Source organism: Homarus americanus, unplaced genomic scaffold, assembly GCF_018991925.1.
Source record: "Homarus americanus isolate GMGI-L3 unplaced genomic scaffold, GMGI_Hamer_2.0 scaffold18789, whole genome shotgun sequence".
Lineage (NCBI taxonomy): Eukaryota > Metazoa > Arthropoda > Malacostraca > Decapoda > Nephropidae > Homarus > Homarus americanus.
The window spans coordinates 248,037-273,867 of record NW_024728725.1 but is presented as its reverse complement, the minus strand read 5'-3'; the positions used below and the strand labels follow the sequence as shown (position 1 = coordinate 273,867).

The 25,831-nt window shown below is 42.4% G+C and overlaps 1 protein-coding gene across 3 annotated transcripts in view; it reads left to right on the top strand.

The window, feature by feature from the left end:
• The window catches only part of LOC121866187 (homeobox protein abdominal-B-like), a 79,296-nt gene that overhangs the window by 2,432 nt on the left and 51,033 nt on the right, over window positions 1–25,831 (top strand). For 2 of the 3 annotated variants that reach the window (XM_042365790.1, XM_042365788.1), the window contains exons 2-3: window positions 8,770–9,405; window positions 22,608–22,640. In XM_042365790.1, the coding sequence (XP_042221724.1) occupies window positions 8,802–9,405; window positions 22,608–22,640 (637 nt within the window). In that variant the 5' untranslated portion in view covers window positions 8,770–8,801. Of the gene's footprint in view, window positions 1–8,577; window positions 9,406–22,607; window positions 22,641–25,831 lie in introns of those variants that run through there. The other variant, XM_042365789.1, reaches the window with a different exon arrangement.

The following is a 25,831-nucleotide window of genomic DNA, read 5'->3' as shown; positions in this document are numbered from 1 at the left end:
GGAGAGAGAGGTCGAGTGGTTAGAATGATAGGCTAATGGCAGTGGTTCGCTAGGTGATAGGGAAGGCTGGAGCATTAAGAGGTGTAACGGGGCTGGTGTGTGTGTGTGTGTGTGTGTGTGTGTGTGTGTGTGTGTGTGTGTGTGTCTTCATCGACAAGTCTTTGGAGACGATCTTCATTTATTTCTTCGATCTCACTCAGATATATTTCACCTTAAGATTAAACACCCTAATTATTAACCTAACCTAACCTAACCTAACCTAACCTAACCTAACCTAACCTAATCTAACTTAACTCCTCCCCTACGTAGTGTTAGGGCTGTTTAATCAATCATCACGTGAGATAAGCTTGCTAAAGGTGGGCTAAACTTCAGGTGATTCAAATGTACCTATGGGGGTTTTGACTGTAAAATGAGAATAAATTGATTTTTTCCCCTTTATTCTCTGAGGTTAACTTGAGGATGAGGAACAAGGCATCACCGAAAGCTTATTTTATGGCTCTCTTTTATGGCTCAAACTTGCTGCTAAAGTTTGCTGGTTGTCAGGTATGTCATTATAAGGCATCGTATATCATCAATCTCTCGATGTGGTGTCAGATGATGTCACGGCAAGACTTATTTTGTCCGTGTTATTTGGTTTTACATTTATCTGACAGTACTAGAGTGTAATATATACTGATAGATTCATTAAGTTTTTTTGGTGTTTAACATGTGTGAGAGAGAGAGAGAGATCCCTGCTAACTTGATCACTTACTCCCTCTCACCACTATGTAGTCAGGTAAAACAACTTGCTTCAACTCCTCTCTAGAAAAAAAAGGCTCACCGTTGCCCCCGAAGTGTTTATTTACATTCCAGGAGCCACCAAGACACGCTACTGAGCATGCTCGTGGTGCCTACCTCATACCGGGCGATGACGTTATGGCAGACACACCAGACTGCTTAACCATTCCGATCCTGTGTTGATGATGATGGTGATGATGGTGATGATGATGATGATGATGATGATGATGATGATGATGATGATGACTCTAGTACTTAGCATATTCATTGTACCTAATAAGAATATTGATACGAATATGTCACTTCAAACCCTGATTTTTTTAGTCCTAGGATTCATAAAGACATTCTCACATGAACACCTGTACTGAAAGTCAAAGATGTATCGTGAACCTTTACCTGCTCAAATGTCATTAAGGTGTTTTCATTGATCTGCAACATGCGACGTGCTGCCACAAATGACCCTCATCGTACATCAATAATTTGCCTTGAGTCTCTTACCTACAAAAAAGTTCTCATTCACTTACAATAACTTTTCACCTGTGCTGTACACCTGTCGAGAGTCTTCTTAAAAGGTATTATTTTTTCCCCGAATTTCTGGTGCTAAAACATTTCTTTACCAAGTACTTTTTTAGTCTATTACCTACGTTGTAAACTTGTCTGTCTGTCTGTCTGCCTGTCTTTCTGTCTGTCTGTCTGTCTGTTTCACTACAAACCATACCAGACAGTTAAATAACCATAACCACATACCCTCCTACACCTCCATTACACACTCATCACATGCACAAACAAATGCCGTGTTAATTTTACGCTTTACTCCATTTTTTCTCAACCAAGGATAAAAAGACTACGGATGAGAGAATCAAGAAGATAATACAGATAATGACACTTGGTAGATCGTTCCCTCGTTTGGTGGTTTGGTAAAGAATGTAAATTGAGGTGCTGGTAGTTCTTAATAGCAGGAGTCACACACACATACACTCACACATGAACTTTACGGCGTGGTGGTGTTTATGTCTGGTATGAGTGTATGACTGTATAATGTGGTATTTATTTATATATATAATTGACTATCATCTAGAGTTGAGGGCCTTAATAACTGTGTTTTATAAATGGAATGGGATGATCATAGTTAGTGTGTGTGTGTGTGTGTGTGTGTGTGTGTGTGTGTGTGTGTGTGTAGATAGATAGATGGATAGATAGACAGACAGACAGGCAGACAGACAAACAGACAGACAGACAGACAGAGCATAACACGTCTCATAGTCAACGCCCAATATAGTAACCTTAAAGGAATGTCACGCTAAAGAGGATTTGTTTTCTTTCCATGGGTGACTGCGAGAGTATTATCAAGCCCCTCTGTTCCCCCTCACAATACCATGTTGCGTCAATAAGGTCAATAAGTGCTGTAAAAGCATGTAAGAGTGTACCGGTGAAGTGCTTATCGTGTCCTAAATATAAATGAGTTTTATGGTTGGCGTCCTTTGTGTCACTGATAAGGATTTTTCTATTGATTTATTGCAGTGTGTGTGAGAGAGAGAGAGAGAGAGAGAGGGGGGGGGTAAATTTAAGGGAATTAGGGAGGAACTAGGATAAAGGAAGGAAGATAGGTAGGTGAATAGTTAGAAGCAATAGTATAGGAAAGATAAACAGGATAGAGGGAATGAGGCAACGGTGATAAAGACCAGGTTATGCCAAGAAGAATTCGAATACAGAATGTGAAGGTCGAATATAGAAATGGGATAAAGGGAGAATAAAGGAAAGGACGGAACTGGTTAAGAGGAAGAATAAGAAGAGAGAGAGAGAGAGAAGCAATGAACGGGGGTAGAAGGATACGGTGAAAGGTTTGGGATGAATGGTTGTGGGCGGAGGAGGAAGAGGAGGAGGGATACCAGTGATGGGTGTGGGTGTGGATGGAGTGGGTGGAGGGGGAGGTAGCAGAAAGGATGAGGGATGGGTGTGGGTGTTTGTAGGTGTGAGTGACTTGCTAAGATGTGGGTGGTGGAGGGAGAAGGAGGAGGAGGAAGAGGAAGAGGAGGAGGAGGAGGTCGGAAGGGTAAATTGTGTGTAGTTAAAGGTGACTTGTTGGGGTGTGGGTGAAGGAGGAGGGTGACTGAGGAGGGAGGAGAGGTGTATAGAGAGAGGGAGGAGTGGGGGTATAGGAAGGGTGGAGGGTTAAGAGAAGGACACGAGCCATATCTAATGACGTTTCCTCATCCTCTTGTGGCGTCCTCGACTGATGGCTGCTGTAATGAGACTGCATTGGACAAACACACACACAGTCCTTATAACCAATCAATATTTTTCTTCAAATTTCTCATAAACAAATTTTTTTACAAGGCATTAATTATTTTTTATACTATGTACATAAACAATATATATCACGTCATTATTGTATCGTAAAATATCCAGTAAATATTAAGGTTTAAATTAAAAAAAAATTCTTGAGTTCCCTTCATAAACGTCTTGAGATAAAGTCCCGTATTACACAAGTATAGAATATGACCTCAGCCTAATGGGGTCGTTTATGTGTATGCACTTATTATCTTCTTCTTTATCCTAATTATGGATTTCTTCACTTAAACAACGAGAACCTGTTTATTTTCTTATCTCTTTCTACCTGTTTTGTTTATTTATTCTTGTCTCCTTTGTCTTCCTCCTTGCTTTCTTGTATATTCTTATCCGCCGTCTTTCTCTTTTTCTTGTATTTATTTATTATCCTCTTATCTGTTTTTGTTTTAATTTATGTGTTTTTTCTCATATATTCTTCCGTATCTATTTTTATTCTCTTCTTTATCCACCTACTTTATTCGTTTTTTTTCTCAATTCCCTGTTTCCTGTTTCTTAAAATTTCTCTCCCTACTTTTCTGTCTTTCTTATTATCGTTTATTCTTCTGTTCTGTTTTTTCTTATCGATCATTGATGTTATCTTTCCGTCTATCTCCCTCTTTCTTTTTTCATGTTCTGTTTTCTTTTCATTTTATCATTTCTTTATTGTTTGACTTATATCTTTGCCTCGATTTTTTCCTTTCGTATTGTCTGTCTCCTTTCATTCTGTCTTTTTTCATATATCTCTTATTCCCTTTTCTTGGTATCATCTATTCCTTTTACCTCCTTCCATTTCTGTCTCGTCTTCTCTATCTCTCTATTTATCATGTGTGTCCTTACCCCATTCTTTATTCCTTATTGTTTTCCCTTTCATTCTTATCCATTTGTTTGTTTATTTACTACAATTTATATTATCCTGCATCTCGAAAATATTATTGGTTATTTTTTTACTATTCCTTATATCCTATTTTATCCCAGCTCCCTCATTTATTCACAATTCTCCTATAACCTTATTTGGCTCGTTTTATTTAGTCTCTTCCTCGTTCTCATCATTATCTCTTCCCCCCTCTCTCATTCTGCTTCGTTAAATGGCTCATTCTCCTCTTTCTCCTCATTCATCTCTTCCTCCTCTTCCTCCTCTCCCCTCTCCTCCCTTCGTTTACTGTTCACCTCTGTTTATTATCTAATGTTTGTGTGTCTTTGTCTAAGGTTTATCGCCCGTTCTGAATTTCCATTTCCATTGTCTCTTCTCTCCTCTCTTTATTCTTTGCGTCTTTCTGTATTTCTTTTTTTTTCTTGATTTATCGTCATTTCCTCTGTGTCTGGTTTAAATATTCTCTCTCTCTCTCTCTCTCTCTCTGTTCCAAATTCAGTCAGACACAAATGTTTAGTGTTTGTTTGTGTTGTTTTTCTCTTTATTGTCATCGCTAATGTTACCCTCTCATCCCTTCCTGCTGTTCTCTCTCTCTCTCTCTCTCTCTCTCTCTCTCTCTCTCTCGTCCATGCATTCCCTTTCTCTCGTTTACATTTGTCTTCTTCTTTTCTCTCTTCCTTTCATCCGTCTTTTCTTTCTCATCTCTCATTTGATTTGCTTTTCCAATATTGTATACTCCTCTAGTTTTCCCTCTCTCTCTCATCTCTCTCATTTTCTCTCTCTCTCTCTCCTCCTTCTCTTTTCGCTTTCCCCCTACCTCGTACCACTTTCATTTTCCTTTTCCCTCTCTCCTCCCCTCTTTCGCTTCCCCTCTTTACTGCCTCCTCTCTTTCGCGTCTCCCCTCTCCCTCCCCCTTTTATCTCATGCGTTTTAAGTCCCTTTCGTAGTTCCTTTATTCTCCCTCTTTCGCCTTTCGCTACCGTGTGTGTGTGTGTGTGTGTGTGTGTGTGTGTGTGTGTGTGTGTGTGTGTGTGTGTGTGTGTGTGTGTGTGTGTGTACTTTTCATAGGTTGTATATATTTTCCCATATATCTTCGTTAAGTTGCATTGTGTTTGGTCGACCAGTGGCTGTAGTTTATTGCGGGTGAGCAGAGGAAACCATTTTTTATATTATTACTCTCTCTCTGTCTGAATGTCTGTCTGCCTATCTGTCTGTCTGGTTTTATTTCTCTCTCTTCTCCGTGTGTCTGCCTGTCTGTCTCTCCCTCTCCCTCCGTTCATTTGCTACAGGTCGTCCAATTAGGCTTCTATCTCTTTCTGTCTCTATTTTTCTTCTTTCCTCCCCTCTCTCATCACCTAGTTTCTCTCTCTCTCTCTCTCTCTCTCTCTCTCTCTCTCTCTCTGTCGTGATTTTTTTTTGTCTTTACATGTGTGTATAAGTTTCCCCGTTTTCTCTTTTATCATTTATTATTTATCCTTCTTCCTCATTCTCTGTGTTCTCTAACTCCTTTTCCTTTTGTCTTTCATATCTCTCCCTTATCGTATTTCTCCCTTCCCACATCCGTTCCTTCCGCTCTCTCACTATCTCCTTCTCTCTCTTGGTTTCTTTATCTCTTTCATCTCATCCGTTCCCACTTCCTCCTTACCTTTCTCCTTCCTAATCTCCTTATCCTTCTCCCATTCACTTTCTTCCCTTCCTTTTCATTATCAACGTTTCTCAATACCCTATCCTCCTCCTCTTCCTCCTCACCCACTACCCAACCCAACACCCATCTCTCCTCCTCCTCCTCCTCCTCCTCCTGCTCCTCCTCCCCACCCACCACCCACCACCCACCACCCTCCTTCCCTACCCCTCCCCGCCTCCCTCCTCACCTCAGTAAGAGAACTGGTCGATAATTTTACACAGAGGCAGACACGCTCACTCCTGGAGGCCAACACCGATAACTGCTGGTGGAGGAGGTGGGATGGGAGAGGTGGGAGAGGAAGGGAGAGAAAGAGAGAGGAGTAGAAGGGAGGTTGAGGAAGAGGGAGGAGGAGGAGGGAAGAATGAAGGTGGGATAGGGGAGGGAGAGGAACAGCGGAAGGGGTAGAGAGTTGGAGTGGGAAAGGGATGAAAAAGGGAAGGGGAGAAAACGAGATGAAAAGACGATTTGAGAGACGAGAGGATTTAGATAATAAGGTAGTGAAAACAGGCAAATGATGTAAGAGAGAAAGAAATAGAGATGGTGTTAGAGAAAGAGATACGAGAGAGACAGAGAGAATGGGAATGAGTGGGAAAAGTAGAGCAGGTGTGAGAAAGAAGAGAATGAAAGAAAACGGGAAAGCAGAAGATGGAAAGAGAAAACAGAGGGAGAGGAAGTGGGAAATTGAATATAAAAGAGAAATTATGTAAGTGTTAAGACAGGACATAAGGGAAAGGGAGAGGGAAAGAGGGAGGAAAAGATGGAGAGAGAGAGAGAGAGAGAGGGCGGGAACTAGAGATGAAGGGAAGAATTGAAGGTGGGAGGATGGGAAGGAAGGAGGGAGGGAGGGTGGGAAAGAGTGAGGAAGGGTGGAATGATGGGAGGGAGGGTGGGAGAAATAGAGAGGGCAGGGAGAGGGGGGGAGGGAGGGAGGGGGGTAAACTACGCTACAGTGGTTGGTGTTCCCAGTTAGTCAAGGGCGAGTGATAATGATTGTTGATAATTAGACACCATCCACTAACGAGGGGTTGACATCCTCAGCCAGAGTGTAATTCCTCGACAAGGTAATGATGGCTGACAGCAAGAGTCGTCGTTTTTACTCTGCATCTTGTCTACGAGTTCAGTCCCTGGGGTGAACTCCTCTGCTTACAGCCTTGATCAGTTTGAACATTTAGGGTGAACTAAGCTGTTATTGGTGGTCTTACGGTTTTTTGTTTTTTTAGCATTTTATCGTTATATAAGGGAATCAGATTTGTCTATTGTCATCTACATGTATTTTAAGTTCAGTTATGTCTCCCCCATCACTGTCCTCATGCGAACCACCTATCACCCAGTCTACGCTGATTTGTCCTCCTCAAAACGTGTTATGACTCCCTCTAAACCAGCCTGAAGCTCCTCCCTACTGACTCAAAACCTCCAAATTTAAGAACACTCTTATTATCCCTTCAAACACTGACTCACAATCACTAAATTATCACACACGTGTATGTTAATCGGCATCACTCCAATTCCTTTAACAACCCAACAACAATAAACACTCCAAATCCACATCTTCTCGCCCAAGTCCTCTCACATCCCTCCAAACCTACACACACTCTCTTCAAAACCCAGTAACAAGAGTTTCCACCTCCACTCAAGACCTTGTTTAAGACGTGGGTGGACAAGGTTCCTCCCACGCGGCGTCGCCTCCTGCAGTAGCGGTCGTGTGAGTGTCCCGGGGAGGCCCATCGGCACTTGGTGGTGGTGGAGGTGTCGCGCCAGCCGTCCCTTTAACCCCCGTGGTTGGTGGGCCAGGCTGTGTGTCTGTGTGTGTGTGTGTACTCATACTGGGAGGCCTCTTACGAACACACACACACACACACACTCCCGGGGTGGTGGTGGTGGATAGTTAGTATGGAGGGAGGGGTGGTAGGGGTAGGGTGGTAGTAGGGAAGGTGATAGCGGTAGGTTGGTGGTAGGAGGGAGGGTGATAATTGTCTTGAGGTAGTAGTATGTGAGGTTATAGTGGTAGCAAGGGAGGGTGGTAGTGGTAGTGGGGTAGTCAGGTAGCGATTCTTGGGGTGGTAGGGGTTTTATGGTGGTAGTGTTCTTGGGGTGGTATTGGTCTTGGGATGCTAAGGGTCTTGGGGTGGTAAGGTGTCTTGGGGTGGTAGTGGTCTTGGGGTGGTAAGGTGTTTTGGGGTGGTAATGGTCTTGGGGTGGTTAGGTGTCTTGGGGTGGTAGTAGTCTTGGGGTGGTAGTGGTCTTATGGTGGTAGTGGTCTTGGGGTGGTAGTGGTCTTATGGTGGTAGTGGTCTTGGGGTGGTAGTGGTGGGGTTGCGTGGTAGGGGCGGGCAGGAGAGGCGTCTTGATGAGCCTACCAGTGGTGGTGGGGGGAGGACTCAGCAGGAGAGTGACCACGTCGCTACTACTGCTGCTACTGGTGGGGTGACGACCGCCGCGGGGCAGCCAGGATAGGGAAGTAGTGTGAGGACGGGTGGTGGGAAGGTGTTTGGGGCGAGGGGAAGGGAACTGGAGGATGTGAGGTGTGCTCAGGGAAGGTGGGAATGAGGGAAGTATGGGAAGTAGGGTTGGGGTTAGAGTGTCAGCTACTGTTGGGGGAGGCAGTGAGGGGCGCCCCGGCTACACGCTGGCTACAGGTGTGTTATGTCAATCACTCAGAACGGCACACAGCCTTAATTACTGCATGTAATAATTTGTGTGTTAGTGCTGGGCCGGGCTGCCACCAGGGTCGCAGGGCAAAGAGGGAGGGACTTAATTTGTCACGTGACCAGTTTTAACCAGTAGCGTGGCCAGAGAGCAGGAGGCGGTGCCAGAGAAGGCGGGACTACTCTCATTGGGCGGAGCCAACAGTAGCCCCGCCTTCTCGGGTTGAGAGCGCGGTGTCGAGCCATCCACCAGATAGTGTTTGAGCTTGCCGCGGCCTCAACACACGCAGGCTGTTTTTTGCCGCGGCTCCTGCTCCCGTGCCTAGCGTGCTTGGTCCATGCGGCGGCCGACCCAGTGCCACGCCAGCTAATGTGTGTGTGTTGTTCTCTCTTTCCGATCGTGTGTGACTGTGCGGCACCCTGGCGACGGTGGACTCCATACCGTGGCGGCACCACCATGCAGTGGGCAGCAGCGAGGGAGGAGGACTAGACAGGATGAACGGATCACTGTATGAGGACTCGGCCAGTACACGAGGCTTGGAGCCCACGGGCCAGACACCGCTCCACATCCCGGCCAAGCGTGTGGCCACCACCCTGGCTGTATCCACCTACCCGCACCCGCCCGAGTGCCCCACGGGGCCTGACTCGGGCGCCGCTGCCGGGGTCATCAGGCACTCCCACTCCACACAACCCTGGAACTATCAACCTGACCATGCCGCCGCCACGGCTCCCTTCGATTCCCAGTATGGCCAGGCCTTCTGTCGAGACGGCGTTACGCCCACCTACTACAATATTGCAGATTCCAGAATGGCTGACCGCAAGACTCTGGCCTTCTGGCCAAACAAATACGACTACGCACCGGGACCCTCCTCGATGGCCACGGAGTCGTGTCAGGCCTTCGCCGCCCAGACGTGGTGCAACTATCCTCCCTACGGGCGTGTGGGCCATGTTGACGCCCACGGCCAGCCCGTGCCATACCTGACGGCGGCAGACGGTGCTCCCAAGTCTGCTATGGAAGCTGCTGCTGGATACCCCCACGACGGCTACCTGAGGAACTACCCCACAGCGGAGAGCATGCCTCCTGCACCCTACCCGCCAGGTACGTACCAGCACCAGGGTGGTAGAGCCCTCACTATAGCATTGCCCTCCTACTCCCTGCTAGGGTTGTTGTGGCCGCTCCTCTGCTGGGTGGCTGTGGAGGTGTTGTGTCCGCGTGCACCTCGTAAACCCTTGCCTTCTGCCTCTTTCTGCCTTACACCCGCCATAAAACATCCGTCACAACACTGTCCAGTCTCTCCCTAACTCTCACTCTCTCTTTCTCTCATATTACTCTGTCTGTCTTCCTGTCTGTCTCCGTCTTTCCATCCCTCTTTTCTTCTGACATTCATATATAATTAGTTTTTCTCGACATACACATAACTACATCTATATTGCTCTGATTATATTTATCGCCATCGCTTCTGCAGTCCTACACCATCACCCACTGTCAACACCACCACCACCACCCTCCACAGCTCACCATCTCAACACCACCACCACCACCACCACCATCTTCTACACATAACCACTACCATCACCACCATCCTCTACACACCACCACTATCACCACCACTCTCTATATATCACCATTACCACCACATTCAACACGCAACCACCACCTCCTCCACCCTCTACACACCACCATCACAACACCATCCTCTACACACCACCATCACAACACCATCCTCCTCCTCACCTCCACCACCATCACCCTCCTCACCTCATCATCACAACACCACAGTCAACCTCAAAAACCGCGACATTCTCACAAATCCTGACCACCTCTTCCTTCCTTGTTTTACCGTGTCTTGTCTACCTTCCTCCTCCTGCCTCCTTGATGTTTATTCTTCCTTCTTGCTGGAATATATACGTGTAGATTCTTCCTTCCTTCAATTTTATTTAAGGTTTTCTTGTTTTCATTCATTATTTTCCCCTCACTTCCTTCCCTTTTCTCATTCGATTTTTTTTCTCTCTCTCTCTCTTCCTTTTTCCTTCGACTTTCATTATTAAGTCTATTCTTCTTTTGTGTTCTGTTGTTTTCTTTCTTCCTCGTTCTTGTTTATTTCCTATGCTTCGTATTGTGATCTCACCTAACTCTATTATCACTATTTTCCTGATTATCTTCTCTTTTTTAATTCTTTAGTCGTGTCTAATTTTATATTTCATGGTTCATTTTATACATATTTATCTGACTCTTCGTGTTTTTATTTTTGATTTTTCTATTTTTTTGTGATTCTTAATTTCATCTTTTTTTCTTCGTCTTCTTTATCACTAGTTTGTCATCTTGTAATTATCACTTAATGTGGCTTTTGAGACCTTTGGTATAATTAAGTCATCTCATATTTCTTAATTTTCCTCATTTTTTTCCTCCTCCTCCTCCTCTTCTTCCTCCTCCTCCTCCTCTTGTACTTCCTTCTTCAACTTCTCTTTTATTTCTTTTCCATCTCCTCCTCCGCTACCTTTAGCACCACGTCCTATATACTCTTCTTCTCCCCTCTTATTCCTCCTTCCCCCCATGCCTCTTCCACATCTTTCTCTTCTGCTCTTCCTCCTTCACCACCTCCTTCACTTCTTCTTCCTCCTTCTCCTCCTCTTTCCACCTCCACCACCAACACCGCTTCCTTCCTCTTACTATGGCACCTTCTTCCCCCTCCCTCCCTCCCTCCTCCCACCCTCCATCCCCTAACACCACCTCCTCCTCCTCCCTCCTCCTCCTACCACTGTTGCCAATGCCAGAGGCCCATAAATCTCCCAGCCACCTATCTTATGATGTAACTCAGCCGGTCTTCAGAGTGTAGTAGTGAGTTGGTAATATTGTTTTCTCTCTTGATAAACAGTGAACCTGTCTGGAAATTTGTTCTAAGTGTAACAATGTGTCGTAGTTTATTTTGTGGTGGTTTATTTGTATTTATTTTTTGTCATTGTTATACATCTAAAATTGTGCTCGTGTTTTTATTGTTATGTATATATATATATTAGTAATTTATTCATATGTATGTTTATAATCGAGGATTTTTTTATTTATTTTTTGTTATGTATTTCAATCAAGTTTGGTGACGTTATATGATGTGTTAGTGATGTTGGTTGAACCTATAATAAGGGAAATGAGGGTCGTTTCGTATAATTCAACCTAATAGTGTCATTTAGTGGTCTCTCTTACTCATTATAGATACTTCAGTAACGTCTCGCGTCATTTCACTCACCTATAATTTGTAACTCCATTATGTTGTTGTAGAAATTTTCATACCTATAATTTGCACATCAGTGTCGTGTAGTGATTTACCACACCTATAATTTCTACTGACAGTGACGTCCCGTGAATTTCGCCACGTATAATTTATTTTTCAGTGTAGCTTAGTAATCTCAAAACACCTATCATCTGCTGTACAGTGTCGTGTTATGTCGTGTCTCCCATCTATAATTCACACCTTTAGTGACATCTTCTATCATGCCGTTTCATAATACTTTCCTACCTATAACACAGACGTTCATATAATGTACTATCATGCGTTATGGTGTTCCTAGCCTATAATTTCAACTTCAGTGTTACGTTCTGTATTTTCCTGTCATATCATCCATTCCTCCTAACTATAATTTGCAACTAATAACATATCGTGATTTGCTCTGCCTATTATACATTATCTATAACTTGCATTATACATTCAGCTATATAATGTAGTTTTGTTATTTTTCTTCTAGTATCTATAAGGAATTATACATCCATTCCCTCTTCATATATAATTCGATTCTATAATTCATTTGCTTGTTTCTATATACAGTATTCTATGTAATTATATCTCACCGCATTATAAACGACATTACACCTATAATATACCTATAATCTTACAGTCTAACCTCTCTATAAATCAGGGTCATTGCATCTATAATCTCAACTCCTGACCCCTCTAGTATAACTTCACGACAGGGTTACAAATGCTATAATCTAACAGCACTAAATATGATACTCCGTGCTCCAGTTACTCCCCCCACCATCCCCCCTCCCTACTCTCCCCTTCTCCCCCTCTCTCCTACCCCCTCTCTCCTCTATCCTCCCCCGCCTCTCTCTTCCTCCCCTCTTCACCCTTCCGTCTCCACCATCTCTCCTCTTCCTCTTCCCCCTCTCCTTCCTCTTCTCTCCAGCTTTCGTCTCTATAAGCGGTTAATTAATATTCATATCATTATCTACATCACCTCACGAGAGACAACAAGGGTGTGGCAGGGGGTTCAGTTGTTATAGGTACAAGGGTGTGGCAGGGGGTTCAGTTGTTATAGGTGCAAGGGTGTGGCAGGGGGTTCAGTTGTTATAGGTACAAGGGTGTGGCAGGGGGTTCAGTAGTTATAGGTATAAGGGTGTGGCAGGGAGTTACAGTTACATGACCAGCCATACAGGATAGAGAAGTTATAGGGACGAATCTATAATTAAATCTGATTATGTCTTGTCATGAACGCCTTTGGCACATTGTGAATTGTGTCATTTGGAGCCCCTATAATAGACGTGGATCAGTGCCAAGCTGGGTGACACTGCTGGCGCTCACAGGGTGCCAGGATGTGTTAATGAAAAGAGGACGAAGCCACGAGAGGAAATATGTTTTGGAGGTGTGTGTGTGTGTGTGTGTGTGTGTCCTAGTTCGCATGTCTGTGATTGTATTTATCTAACTGGCTGTCCTAGTTAAAATGAAGGGCAGAGAGAGAGAGAGGGGGAGAGAGAGAGAGAGAGAGATAAAACAGGCGAACGAACACAGATAAGACACACTAACTGGCCCCAATTGGAGCGAGAGAGAGAGGAAAGAAAGTGAGAAATTAAGAGATATTGACCTCACGAACTTGTAAATAAGATCCAAATTGAGTGTACCAATAAGACGAAGAGAGAGAGAGAGAGAGAGAGAGAGAGCAAGTGTAAACAGAGGCGGTTGAGCAATAGGTAGTGAGGAAGGGATGGCTGTTGTGTTCGGATATTAAGGGAGAATGGCGCTATTGGAGGGATGACTATAGTAAAGGAAGGACTGTTGCCTTTAGAAGTACATTAGAAGTATATATATCGTCTTGAGTATGAAGTGTGTGTGTGTGTGTGTGTTTAATTCTTGTGTGGTAGTGTGAAGACATGCAATTACAGTTATGTGTTTGTATGGTAAGTGTGTATTTGTGCGTGTCTGTGTATGTGCTTTCATTACATACAGTATATGGATAGATAAGTGCTATTTTTACACACACACACACACACACACACACACACACACACACACACAATGATGAGCGTAAATTTACAAACGTCACTCAACTCTGACCTCAAGCAAACAGCATATTAAACCTCTCCCCGTCTGATCTACCCTGCCCCACACCCCCTCCCGCCTCCTCCTTCCCCCATCACTCCCTCCTCCTTCCCCTACTCCATCCGTCCTCCTCCCCTCACCCCATAATCCCTCCTCAACCCCCACACCCTTCCTCACCCCCAACACCCCCCCGTCAGTAGTCAGTTACCCAAGTAATGAATATCAAGGTTGGCTGACTGCTGACGATCTATTTAGCTATCTTACAATCTGCTGACGTCCATCGCAATTAATCAACAGTTAGTGCTGACGCTGTCAACAGTAACTTGGGGGTATCCACACTTCCTATCCTTGCTGACACTCCCCACCAAACCGAGCCGTATATCACACTAACTCCGCTGATAACTACTGACACTTGTAGTTAATGTGTAAATTGCTTTTAGTTGTAATGACCTCTGGTTCTTTGGGTTGGCTGACAGAGACTCCACCTTCCTCTGTTGATAGTTCTTTTGGAGGAGTGTGCGCTGACAGTTGTGTTGGAAGGGTGTATGCTGACAGTTGTGTTGGGAGAGTGTATGCTGACAGTTATGTTGGAAGGGTGTATTCTGACAGTTGTGTTGGAGGAGCGTGTGCTGACAGTTGTGTTGGAAGGGTGTATGCTGACAGTTGTGTTGGGAGAGTGTATGCTGACAGTTGTGTTGGAGGAGCGTGTGCTGACAGTTGTGTTGGAAGGGTGTGTGCTGACAGTTGTGTTGGGAGAGTGTATGCTGACAGTTGTGTTGGAAGGGTGTATGCTGACAGTTGTGTTGGAGGAGCGTGTGCTGACAGTTGTGTTGGAAGGGTGTGTGCTGACAGTTGTGTTGGGAGACTGTATGCTGACAGTTGTGTTGGGATGGTGTTTGCTGACAGTTGTGTTGGGATGGTGTTTGCTGACAGTTGCGTTGGGAGAGTGTATGCTGACAGTTGTGTTGGGATGGTGTTTGCTGACAGATTTATTGAAATGTTATATGGTGTTTATCCTCTTGTGGCTGCTTGCTCTTATAACTTATAGCTGACACTGACATTAAACGTCATCAGTGTATGTCTGACACTGCTATGGTATAAACTGACACTGAGGCGTCTAGGGGTACGTGACTGGCTGTATGATGACAATAGGACATGTCTGAATGTCTGACTCTACCCTCAGTGTGATAATTGTCTTTAACTATAGAATCAAATGTGTATAAACTCTTAACTAAATATTTAATCCTTGAATAATAATAATAATAATAATAATAATAATAATAATAATAATAATAATAAAGGTACTACTATATGCTGGTATGCGGCTGACACCGGTATAAGTTATTCCATGACTGATATATGGTATGTTATAGCTGACACTGCGATTAGGACATTAGGTTGCTGACATTTCTGTATACTATAACTGACATTCCAGTCAGGATAATACGTAACCCATCCTGACACCATGCTGACGTTACAGTGAGATAACACACAATGAATGACACTGAGAGAGAATTCTAGTCAAGGGCTGACATTTTCACTGACTGACTGACAATTTTGGCATTGTCAGTGAGGGCAGGAACTCTCTGCCAGGGCTGACTCAGCGGAGCTTCAGTTTGTAGCGTTTCCTTACAGCCAAGGCTGGCGAATGCTGACAGCGGCAACGAGGAAGTTAGAAGGGGCCAGTCAGTCATTTACTGACATGCCGTAGGATAGGATAAGCGAGAGAGAGAGAGAGAGAGAGAGAGAGAGAGAGAGAGAGAGAGAGAGAGACAGAGAGACAGAGAGACAGAGAGAAACCCAAATGGGCAAATTGATAGATCTGTAGATAAAGTGACAAACAGAGGAAATGGTAAATAAACATTAGAATCTCATCTCGACTCGTTCTTGCAAGGTGTGTGACGTCAACAGCCGGAAGTGAGTAAGAGTGTGGGCTTACGAAGGCGGGTGTACAGTGTCAACACCACGAGAGAGGCGCCGACCAAGGCAGACGAGAGAAAACTAACACTTTATCAATCATTAGAGATTCACTTGCACACATTCCTAGTGACCTTAGTCATCGTCAGCTGTAGGGAGGGGAGAGAGTGAGGGAGAGGGGGGGGTAGAGAGTCAGGGAGAGGGAGAGCAAGGGGTAGGAGGGAGGGTTGAGAGACAGAGATTAAGTGAGGGAAGGTGGAGTAGGATGATATGGAAAATAGAGAGAGAGAGAGAGAGAGAGAGAGAGAGAGAGAGAGAGAGAGAGAGAGAGAGAGAGAGAGAGAGAGAGAGAGAGGTTTCTATCCATCTGTCAGCGGATCGTTTCATGGATTAGTGAATGAATGTGTACAGCATGACTGTTTGTACTTCTTTGCATGTGTGTTTATAATTGACTATATACATTATATATAAATATGTGTGTGTGTGTGTGTGTGTGTGTGTGTGTGTGTGTGTGTGTGTGTGTGTGTGCTGAATAGTGATGACAGTATAGCCAGGTTTTGCACGACGAGGCAATCCCTTCAACCAATGTGCCGTCGGAACACCATGGTGTACTGAGAGAGAGAGAGAGAGAGAGAGAGAGTACCAGTATCAGTACAATAATACCAAAGGCTAAAGCTCGTGTAATTTCTTTCGTCATCGAGAACAATTATAAATACACATGGTGGGGGAGGGGGGTAGAGGAGGGGGGATAAGGGAGTTAAATGAGGGGAGAGGGTGAGAAAGTAGGGGGTAATGAATGGGGAAGTGGAGTATTTAAGGGGTTAAGGAGGGTGAAGGGGAGGAACAGGGGGTGAAGGAGGAGGGGAAAATAATGAGGGTTGTTTGGGAAGGGAAAGGGGAGAAAAAAAGAACTGAGGAAGGTATGCAAGGGAAAGGGAAGGGAAGGGAGAAATAAGGGGAGGGGAGTAGATAATAAGGGGAGTCTATATGATGACCCCTCTTCCTCCTCCATTTACCTTTCCTCACTTATCCTCCCTATCCCCTTACATTCCTTCCCTCCCTATATCTTTACCGTATTTCCTCCCCCTCTCTCCCTAACCCCTTACCTTACCCCCGTACCTTTCCTTACTCCCTTCCTTACCTCATAAATTTTCCTCACTCGCTTTCCCTAAACCCTTTACCTGACATCTATATCCCCTTATCCTCCCTACCACCCACCCCCCCTCATTTACCCTCCTATCCTCCCTCTATCCATCCGTCCGTTCCAACCTGCTCAATGACATCTTATTTCACGTTTAACCCAAGGAAGTGATTCAGGTGAGAGCCAATTGTTCGGCAGGCCAGGCGTTTAATGGGTTGGTACGTTTGTTCCTGGTGCCTCGTGTGTCTTCGTGCTAGTCATTTGGCACCTGGACTAGTCATGTGATACTGGCATCTTGATTTTTTTTCTAGAGGATATGTGTGTACCTTTTTTTTTAAGGATTTTGGGCGTGTATATGTTTTTATTTTTCTATTTTTTTGTTTTGTTTTTGTTGACTATTTTAGTGTGAATTTTTTTTCTGAATATTTGCTGTTTTTTTTTTCTCTCTCTCTCTCTCTACGCCTCATGTATATGTATATAACATTCGGCCAGTTAGACACTCGGGATTGTTTTGGTCTAGTCCTGTACTACACATTGTTCCTAATAACAGGCCTGTCGGTGTTACTGCCTATCCTGGTCACGACCAAATGTGTCTTCTCCCCCCTCCTCTCATCGCTACCTAAACAAGGCCTCCTCAAGACCTACTACTTTTTCCTCCTCTCCCTCTACAATTACCCCCTCACCTCCTCCTCCTCCTCTTCCTACCCCCTCCACTGAAACTACTCCTCACTACCATCTTCTCCTCTTCCTCTACAACTAACACCCGCCATCACCTATTCCTCCTCCTCCTCTTCCTCTTCTTGCAGCTCCTTCTCCTCTTCTAGATTACCTTCACTTCCATGACCTTCGGAGCTACTTCCAGAAGGTAATTGTTAACCAAAAGAAGTAACCTTACGCTACTTATGCTACTTATAGAGAGATGGCGAGGTTGCTTGGCTAGGAATGAGGGCGCCGGAGTAACGGGGTTATGGTTTGTTGGTGGTGGAGGAGGAGGGGGGATGGGGGAGGAGGGGGTGAGGAAGGGGTTATGGTGTAGGAGGGGGGGGGGAAGGTTGGTTAACGAGTGAGGTCTGACTGACGTCTTCTTCAACTTGATGTGTGTGTGTGTGTGTGTGTGTGTGTGTGTGTGTGTGTGAGGTGACTGAACACTTGTCGTGTCTTGTGTCCACAGTCAGGAATGTACGAAACACGTCCTCAGTATTTTCTGTCATTTGTTTGTTATTCTATCCTTCTTCCTCCGTCGCTCCTTCATTCTCATCATCATCTTCTCTTCCTCCTCTTCTTCTTCTTCCTCGCTCCTCCTCTTCCTCCTCTTCTACGTCTTCCTGCGTCCTCCAGATGTTATCTAGGAACGTGAGGCGAGGGAACCACGTTGCTATATTGCATTTTTCCGTCACATTTTCTCACGCTCGCCACGCTCGCCACTCTCGCCAATGAGCTTCAATTTGTAGCGTGGAGGAGGTGCCGACGCCCATACACGCCTGCAGTAGAGCCTGGCAGCGTAAGAACGAGGATAAATATACACGAAAATTAACTACAGTAACGTGTGTGTGTTACAACTTTGCGGGGGGAAGTTTTTTCCCTCACTCTCCTCCCTCTCCCGCCTCTTACTTATCCTCCCACCTCCTGCTCCTACTCCTCCTCCTTCCTCTCCTACTCGTGTCAAGACCTAACTGAATTACTCAGAATAGGCAAACTGTACTCCAAGCTTTGTCAATAAATTTGTTTACCATTAAAAACTACTCCATTCTTTCATTTCGCTATCCTCTCCTCTCCTCATCCTTACCTCCTCCCTACATCTCCTCTTTTCCCCCATCCCTCCCCCTACTACCACTCCATCATCCTTGACCCTCCTCCTCCTCCTCCTCCTCTCTTCCCTTCCCCTCACCCCCTCCCACCTCCTCTTTGCTGCCTTGATCGCTCGCTAAAGCCTGTGGAGTGTTTGTTTGTTTTTGCATTCATCTGCTGGTCTGAGCGATTTCTTCTATACTTAGTTACTAGTCTCTCTCACTCACTCTCTGTTTCTCTCCCCCTCTCTCTCTTACACTCCCCTCTCCCTCTCTCATCAATCATGCGGTTATCACAGGTGCTCAAACCCGGAGTAACTCGAACCATTTTGCATTAGCAGTGAAAGACTAACGATGAGGAAGATGTATCATCCTAACTCTCTCTCTCTCTCTCTCTCTCTCACACACATTCAAATGACCTCCTTCCCGTCTCTTACAACACACGATCGATTGCCACATCCTATTTAAAATGGAAATGAACTTGTACTGTGCCCTGTAAAGGAAATAATGATATCGTCTGTTTTTGTTATCGATGGGTGGTGTGCCCGGAGGCTATCACACACACACACACACACACACACACACACACACACACACACAGACACACACACACACACACACATACACACACACACACACATGGGGGGTAGGAGTAGTTGTGATCACCAGCTGAAACAGTCTGAAAGAGGTCACTGTGGTAGAGAGATAGACGGTACAGGACGGGTGTTGAGGAGCGGCGTAAAAAGAAAACATTAGTTGTTTTTATGTGAGCGATGGAAGTGTAGCGCGGGTGTAATTTGCCTGCATCCTTTGAAACCTAATTGTGCATACTAGGCCTGAGTATGCCTGCGTAACTTCCTCAACAGCTGTGAACGTCCCAAGATGCATTTTCTGACCAACAGTGTCTGTGTCATGAGGGGGTGAATACAGGTCCTCAGTATATATAAATGTGCGTGTTATTAGCAGATGTTTACCAGTGCTCAGTGCGTGGTCGTGTGCGCGTGTCACCAACAGCGGAGTGGAAAAGAGACATAACTGTCGTGTAAAAGAGTGATGTGAGGCAGTAGTGATGACCATGTGATGCTGCTGCTGAGCTGGGCTGTATTTGTGGGATTATAGATGGCTCAACATATTCCTGGATGTGTAAATATATAAATCAGTAGATTGATCGATAATTATTATTATTATTATTTTTTTATATTATTATTATTATTATTATTATTATTATTATTATTATTGTTATTATTATTAATAGTACTATTATTATTATTATTATTATTATCATTCTTTATTTATTTATTTATTATTATTATTATTATTATTATTTATTTGTTTATTTGTTTATTATTATTATTTATTTATATATTTATTTATTATTATTATTATTATTATTATTATTATTATTATTATTATTATTATTATTATCATTATCATTATCATTATCATTATTATTATTATTATTATTATTATTACTATTAGTAGTAGTAGTATTAAACACACAAACATAAACACAGGCACAAAGAGAGAAAGATAGAACCAGGGAGAGAGGGAAAGAGAAACTAACATTTTAGCGCTTAATGCAGTAGGGGAGTGTGAGCGTAGGGTACCAATAACTAAAAAAATGTATGTCATATCGTCAAATTAGTTGGCCGATTGCAAATGATCTTATTTCATTCAACGACGTGAGAGAAAGAGATTATTTGAGTGTGTAAATACTGTATTTCTGTGTGTGTGTGTATGTGTGTATCTGTGTATTTATGTGTGTGTGTGTAGTGAGAGAGAGAGAGAAAGAGAGAGAGAGAGAGAGAGAGAGAGAGAGAGAGAGAGAGAGAGAGAGAGAGAGGATGAACGAAAAACTCAGCTGTGAACGAAATGCAGTGATCACCCACGAGACGCCTCTGGTGGCCGCTTTATGGACAGTCTCGGATGCTTCTGTCAGCTCAACAGTTTGTTTCTTTACACTTCACTCGGATAAAAAAAACAGTCTTGTCAGTCACAGTATTTACCTCCGAGTTACTCCTCCTCCAGCTACCGTTCCTCACCCCTTTTGGAGACTATCAGAAGAGACTTAGAGATAAAGAAGAGATCTACAATACCCCCCTTACCCCCCTCCATAGAGACAGTAAATCAAGGAGAATAGTTAGATACAGGTAAGAGAATATAGTGATAATTTATACCAAGGTTCAAGTGGCCTGGTTTGAACTGACAGTCAAGACCTGCTTAAGTTGTGGAATATTTTTGACAAGAACAAAACAACAAATAAACGCTTAGCTTGTGAGGCAGTCAAGGGCTCGGTGTGGAATACTTGCCAAGTTTTTTTTTTTTTTTTTTTTTGCTTTTGCACGTTTGTGTGTTTGTTTGCTTGAGTTTTTCTTGTTTGTTTATTATTTTTGTATGTGTTTTGTGTTGTTTATGAGTGAATGTGTGTGTGTATGTTTGAATCCGTGTGTTTCTCTGTATGTTGCAATACATATATACTACTACTACTACTACTAATAGTATTATTACTTGCGTTTGTATGTATGTATGTATGTATGTATGTAAGCGCATCTCTCTAAAAACAAAACATCAAAAAACTTCCACAAACACACACACACACACACACACATGGACAAAACCCATCCCAGTTCTCTCTACGAACACCTGGCGTCGGTATATAGAGGTGACGTATCCTCTCGCGTTTACCTGGCTGGAGTGGGTGACGATTGGCTCAGCGTGGCCAGACATCCTCCGCCCCAGCTGAGGGAAGGAGCGTCATCGACACCTTTTCTTTCCTAATTCTTGGTGGTTTTTGAGGACAATAAAAATGAAGGGAAATGGTGAAGAAAAAATCGCGAAATGGTTTTTAACGTTTAGTGTTGGGTTGACAGTTGGGAGTTTTTTATGTATCTTGTTTGTTTTTTTTTTTTGCTTTTTTATTACTGTTTTTTTATTGATTAAGTGTGTTTAGGTTCTTACATAATTTTGTAACTCGGATTATTATTATTATTTTCATATTATTATTACTATTATTATTATTTTTTTTATTATAATTATTATTATTATTATTATTATTATTATTATTTTTTTTTTATTATTTATTATTATTATTTTTATTATTGTTATTATTATTATTATTATTATTGTTATTATTATTATTGTTATTATTATTATTATTATTATTATTATTATTATTATTATTATTATTATTATTATTATTATTAAAATACTGTTATTAGTTGTACACATCAAGATATTGGATATGCAGATAAAAATTACATTCAGGACCAAGCGGCGATGGTCTCATTAGTCGGAAACAGAACACAGAGTAAAGCACTATACACACATCAAAGAATAATTCCCATAGAAGTAGAGAACAAGCTAACATGAAGCTAATATATTGATCTATGATATATTATGGTGGAATATGGATATAGGAGAATAAGCTCGATATATAAATAAAAAATATATATATTATTACCGTGTATCTATATGCTAGTTTCATAAAATCTCCCCTAAGTATATGTTAGTAAATAATATGATTTTTTTTACAGTATATGCAAATAAGAATTATTTTTCTATGTATTATGTATGTTTGTATAGCTCGAGGAAAGGAAAATTTATGTGTCAGTATATTATATAAGAAAAAATCATATAGTTCCAAAGAAATAATAAAATATAATAGAAAATAAGAATATCTTGTCTACATTATTTTTCCAAGAGATTATACATATTTATTTTACTATTTTAGAAGATATCAAAACAAGTTATTGAGTATATTAAATAGTTTATATGTTTATTTTTTTTATAGAATTAGAGAGTATTTATATTATGTTAGCGAAGGACACCCATATATAAGTGGGGGGGAAGAAATGAGTCTTGCCTTCCTCACCTCACTCCCTCCCTCACTCCCTCCCTTCAAGAGATTAGAGCTCACACGCCTTTACCCTTACCCACCCTTGCACACCCACACGCCCACCCATACATATATATACACATACACACACCCATACCCACACCCACACACACACACATACACACACCCATACCCACACACACACACACACACACACACACACACACACACTCATATACACACTCACATGCACATCCATACCCATTACCTTCGTCAGCAGTTGCAAATGACCACCACTTGGCTCTCTTGCAGCGCACCGGCCGCCCTTCCCCGTCTCCCACGCAGGTAAAGTCCCAAAGCAAAACCGCCTCCTTCAGCGCCTCCCTCAGTTACCCTCTCTCTCTCTCTCTCTCTTCTCGTCCATCATTTTATCTTCTCTCCATATTATATATCAATCTACCTAATTGTCTGTCTATGAATACCTGTTTTCCTTCGGTGTCTTCCTGTCTATCTCTGTCTGTTTCTATTCTTTTCACTATGTATTTGTCTGTTCTCTCCTTATCTGCCTATGTATCTGTCTCTATATCTCGTCCTGTTTGTATTTCTATCTTTCTCTGTCTGCCTCTCTATCTATCTGTCTCTCTTACCCTATTCCTCACTCAAACTTACCTCGCAGGGTAGGGGAGGGGAGGAGGCAATTGTCTGTTTATTTTTTGGTGGTGGGTATTGCATTGAGCTCTGATGATGACATGTTAATGGGGCACCAATATGTCTCCCCATTATAACCCATTTTTACTATGACCATTATATATATTCACCATTTTATAAAAATATTTATAGTATATATCACCATTATTATCACCATCTTGCACTAATGGTTTGTTTAATGGGTTACCTGTGTGTGTGTATGTCTTCCTATTGTTATAACCATTATTACTGTCACCATTTTGATCACTCTCCTGCACCAAGCACAGTTAAGAGGTTTAAGGTGTGTCGATGTTTCTGTTGTTTTTGGAGTATTTTTCCTATCCCCACTATTAACCATTATTATTATTATCATGTAAGGATCAAGGATGTCTGTCATTGTGGATATCCATGCCTGTGATTATCCTCTCCTGTGGTATCTTATCCTAAATTGTTTTTATCCTAAATTTCTCGAAAGATATCACCATGATGTCTAGAAATGTTCAGTGAAATTGGAAGTTTATTTTTATTTATATTATATAGTAATTAATGGCTCACAGTGCGTCTAGTACAAGGAACACTTACTCTTTCAGTGACATTATTTATTCCTATAATCGTATTGATATTTTATTGGTTATTGTAGCTGTAGTTTTATTGTTATAGGGAATTATCTACGTTAATATTTTTGGGTGAATGTGGTTCATTGGTGTTATTATTTTTTTTCTTCTTATTAATGAAATATCGTAAGAAGTAAATTTATATCGTTACTACGAAATTAAGATATACCGTAGTCAGATTGGGAACAAACACACGGTCATTTTTAACTGCAGGAAATTATATAAAAATTTAAACAGTGTTACTTTAATAATTGTTTACTGTTTTTTATTCACTGCTATTTGACTCACCTTCACTATTACGTCTATGCAGTACTCTTTCTATAATAAACTCTTAAAAAGAATATTACATTAAAATTTCAAAGCTATTTCTATGTAACGTTCTAACCTTAAATACACCTTAGAAAAATATATTAAAACCTCATTACCAATTTTATATAATATTTTGAACTCAATATATCCTAAAAAACAGTTAAAATCTGACTACCACTTTTATATAATATTTTGACCATAATATATACTAAAAAAAGAAAGAAATGAGTTGACGGGAATGGTTGTTGACAGCTTCGTAACGTTGCGTGTTATTTATGAGGAAGAATTTGTTAGCCAGTAGGATAATGTGCACCACCAGCTGTTAAATTGGGATCAACAGGGCTATAAAATTAATCAAGTACAAGGTATAATGTTAAATAAATCAACTCTCGTGCTTGGAAATATAGATGTCTTTACTGAGGTGACGTGAAGAAGGAAGAAAAATATGTTTATGTCGATGAAGAAAATTATTGTATCATAAGAAATCATAACAAAATGATATCAGGACAATAACTGTAACGTAAAGAATGATAAATATATTATACCTGTACTTATACCTGTAATTCGGATTTAATTTGGTTAAAGTGAATTGGGTACATGTTAGTATAGAGGAAAGAAGGATTCGAATCTGTTATACCAAGAAAAAAACTAATTGTTCAAATCTCTGTAGCGTTTTAATCTTACATGCAATCGTTGTAGCGTTTGTGTGTGTGTGTGTGTGTGTTTGTGTGTATGTGCTCACGTGTTGGTAAAATTAATCGTTTATGATATAACATATTGTTAGTGGTATGACTGACAGTCTATGGAAAATATGTTCAATCGTCATATCCACGTAACGCTAACCTCGTTCACTACACCAACCTCGCTCATACTAATTAGGAAACCGGTTGTCGTGTTTTGTACCATAATGTAACAAGCTCATTACAGCCACTCCACATAAAAACACACTCAGACGGTCGAATACGTTACGAGGGTTTTATTGATTTCTCATGAGCCATTAAACCAGTACTCGACACTATCACCAATCAGCCCACATCTGCAAAAGTCCAGCTGATACCACAATAGGGAAAAAAGAACACACTGTAGATTTGAACCCCACCCGAGCGGATATCGACGGGATTGAATGTAGGAGAATGACGCCAAAATTAGGAATATTCAACCAGGAGTCGGGGTATGTCACGGCCAAATCTATTTCCGCGGCTCTGAGTTACGACCCTTGGCCAACTGTTCTCTTGACCCCCAACGCGCGTGTCCGGATGCCTGCGTTGAGGAGGAGGACGTGGGCCGTGTGTACCGTGTAATCTATCCTCTGTTAAACGACGGGAATAACGTAAACTTATATTTAAAATGCTCATTAGAAGCGATAGCGACAAGTTAATCAAAGAAATCCATCAACACCGACAAACGTGAAGGAGATGAGAAAAGGGGAAAACCTGTTCCTACATTAAGGTGTGGAAGCGGAAGCCAGCGCGTAGAGGCCTCGAGGCAGGAAGCGGAACATAATGACCCGATAAGTTCCAAGCGTTACCAGCCAGGGTCCTTAAGTCAACCAGTCAGTCAGTCAGTCAGTCACTCGTACAGTCAGTCGTACAAGCGGTGGGTTGGAAGGGCTAGCATCGTCGGAACACTCATTATAATACGCCTTCCTGTCTCACCGATCATATCAAGCGTAAACTGACGTGGGAATGTGTGAAGACGAGATCATTATACGGAAACTGGAGGATATAATTATCATTATTATTTCTGGAATATTAATGCAGATATGAGGCTCATTAAGCATCGGTATTATGTGTTACTGGTGGCCGCTATCACACACACACACACACACATAGAGGGGGTCAGTAACGGTATTCAATTATGTTCTATTATGGATTGACTGGCCAGTTAATGACAGGGGTTCTTAATGATGGTTTTATGACGCTACTT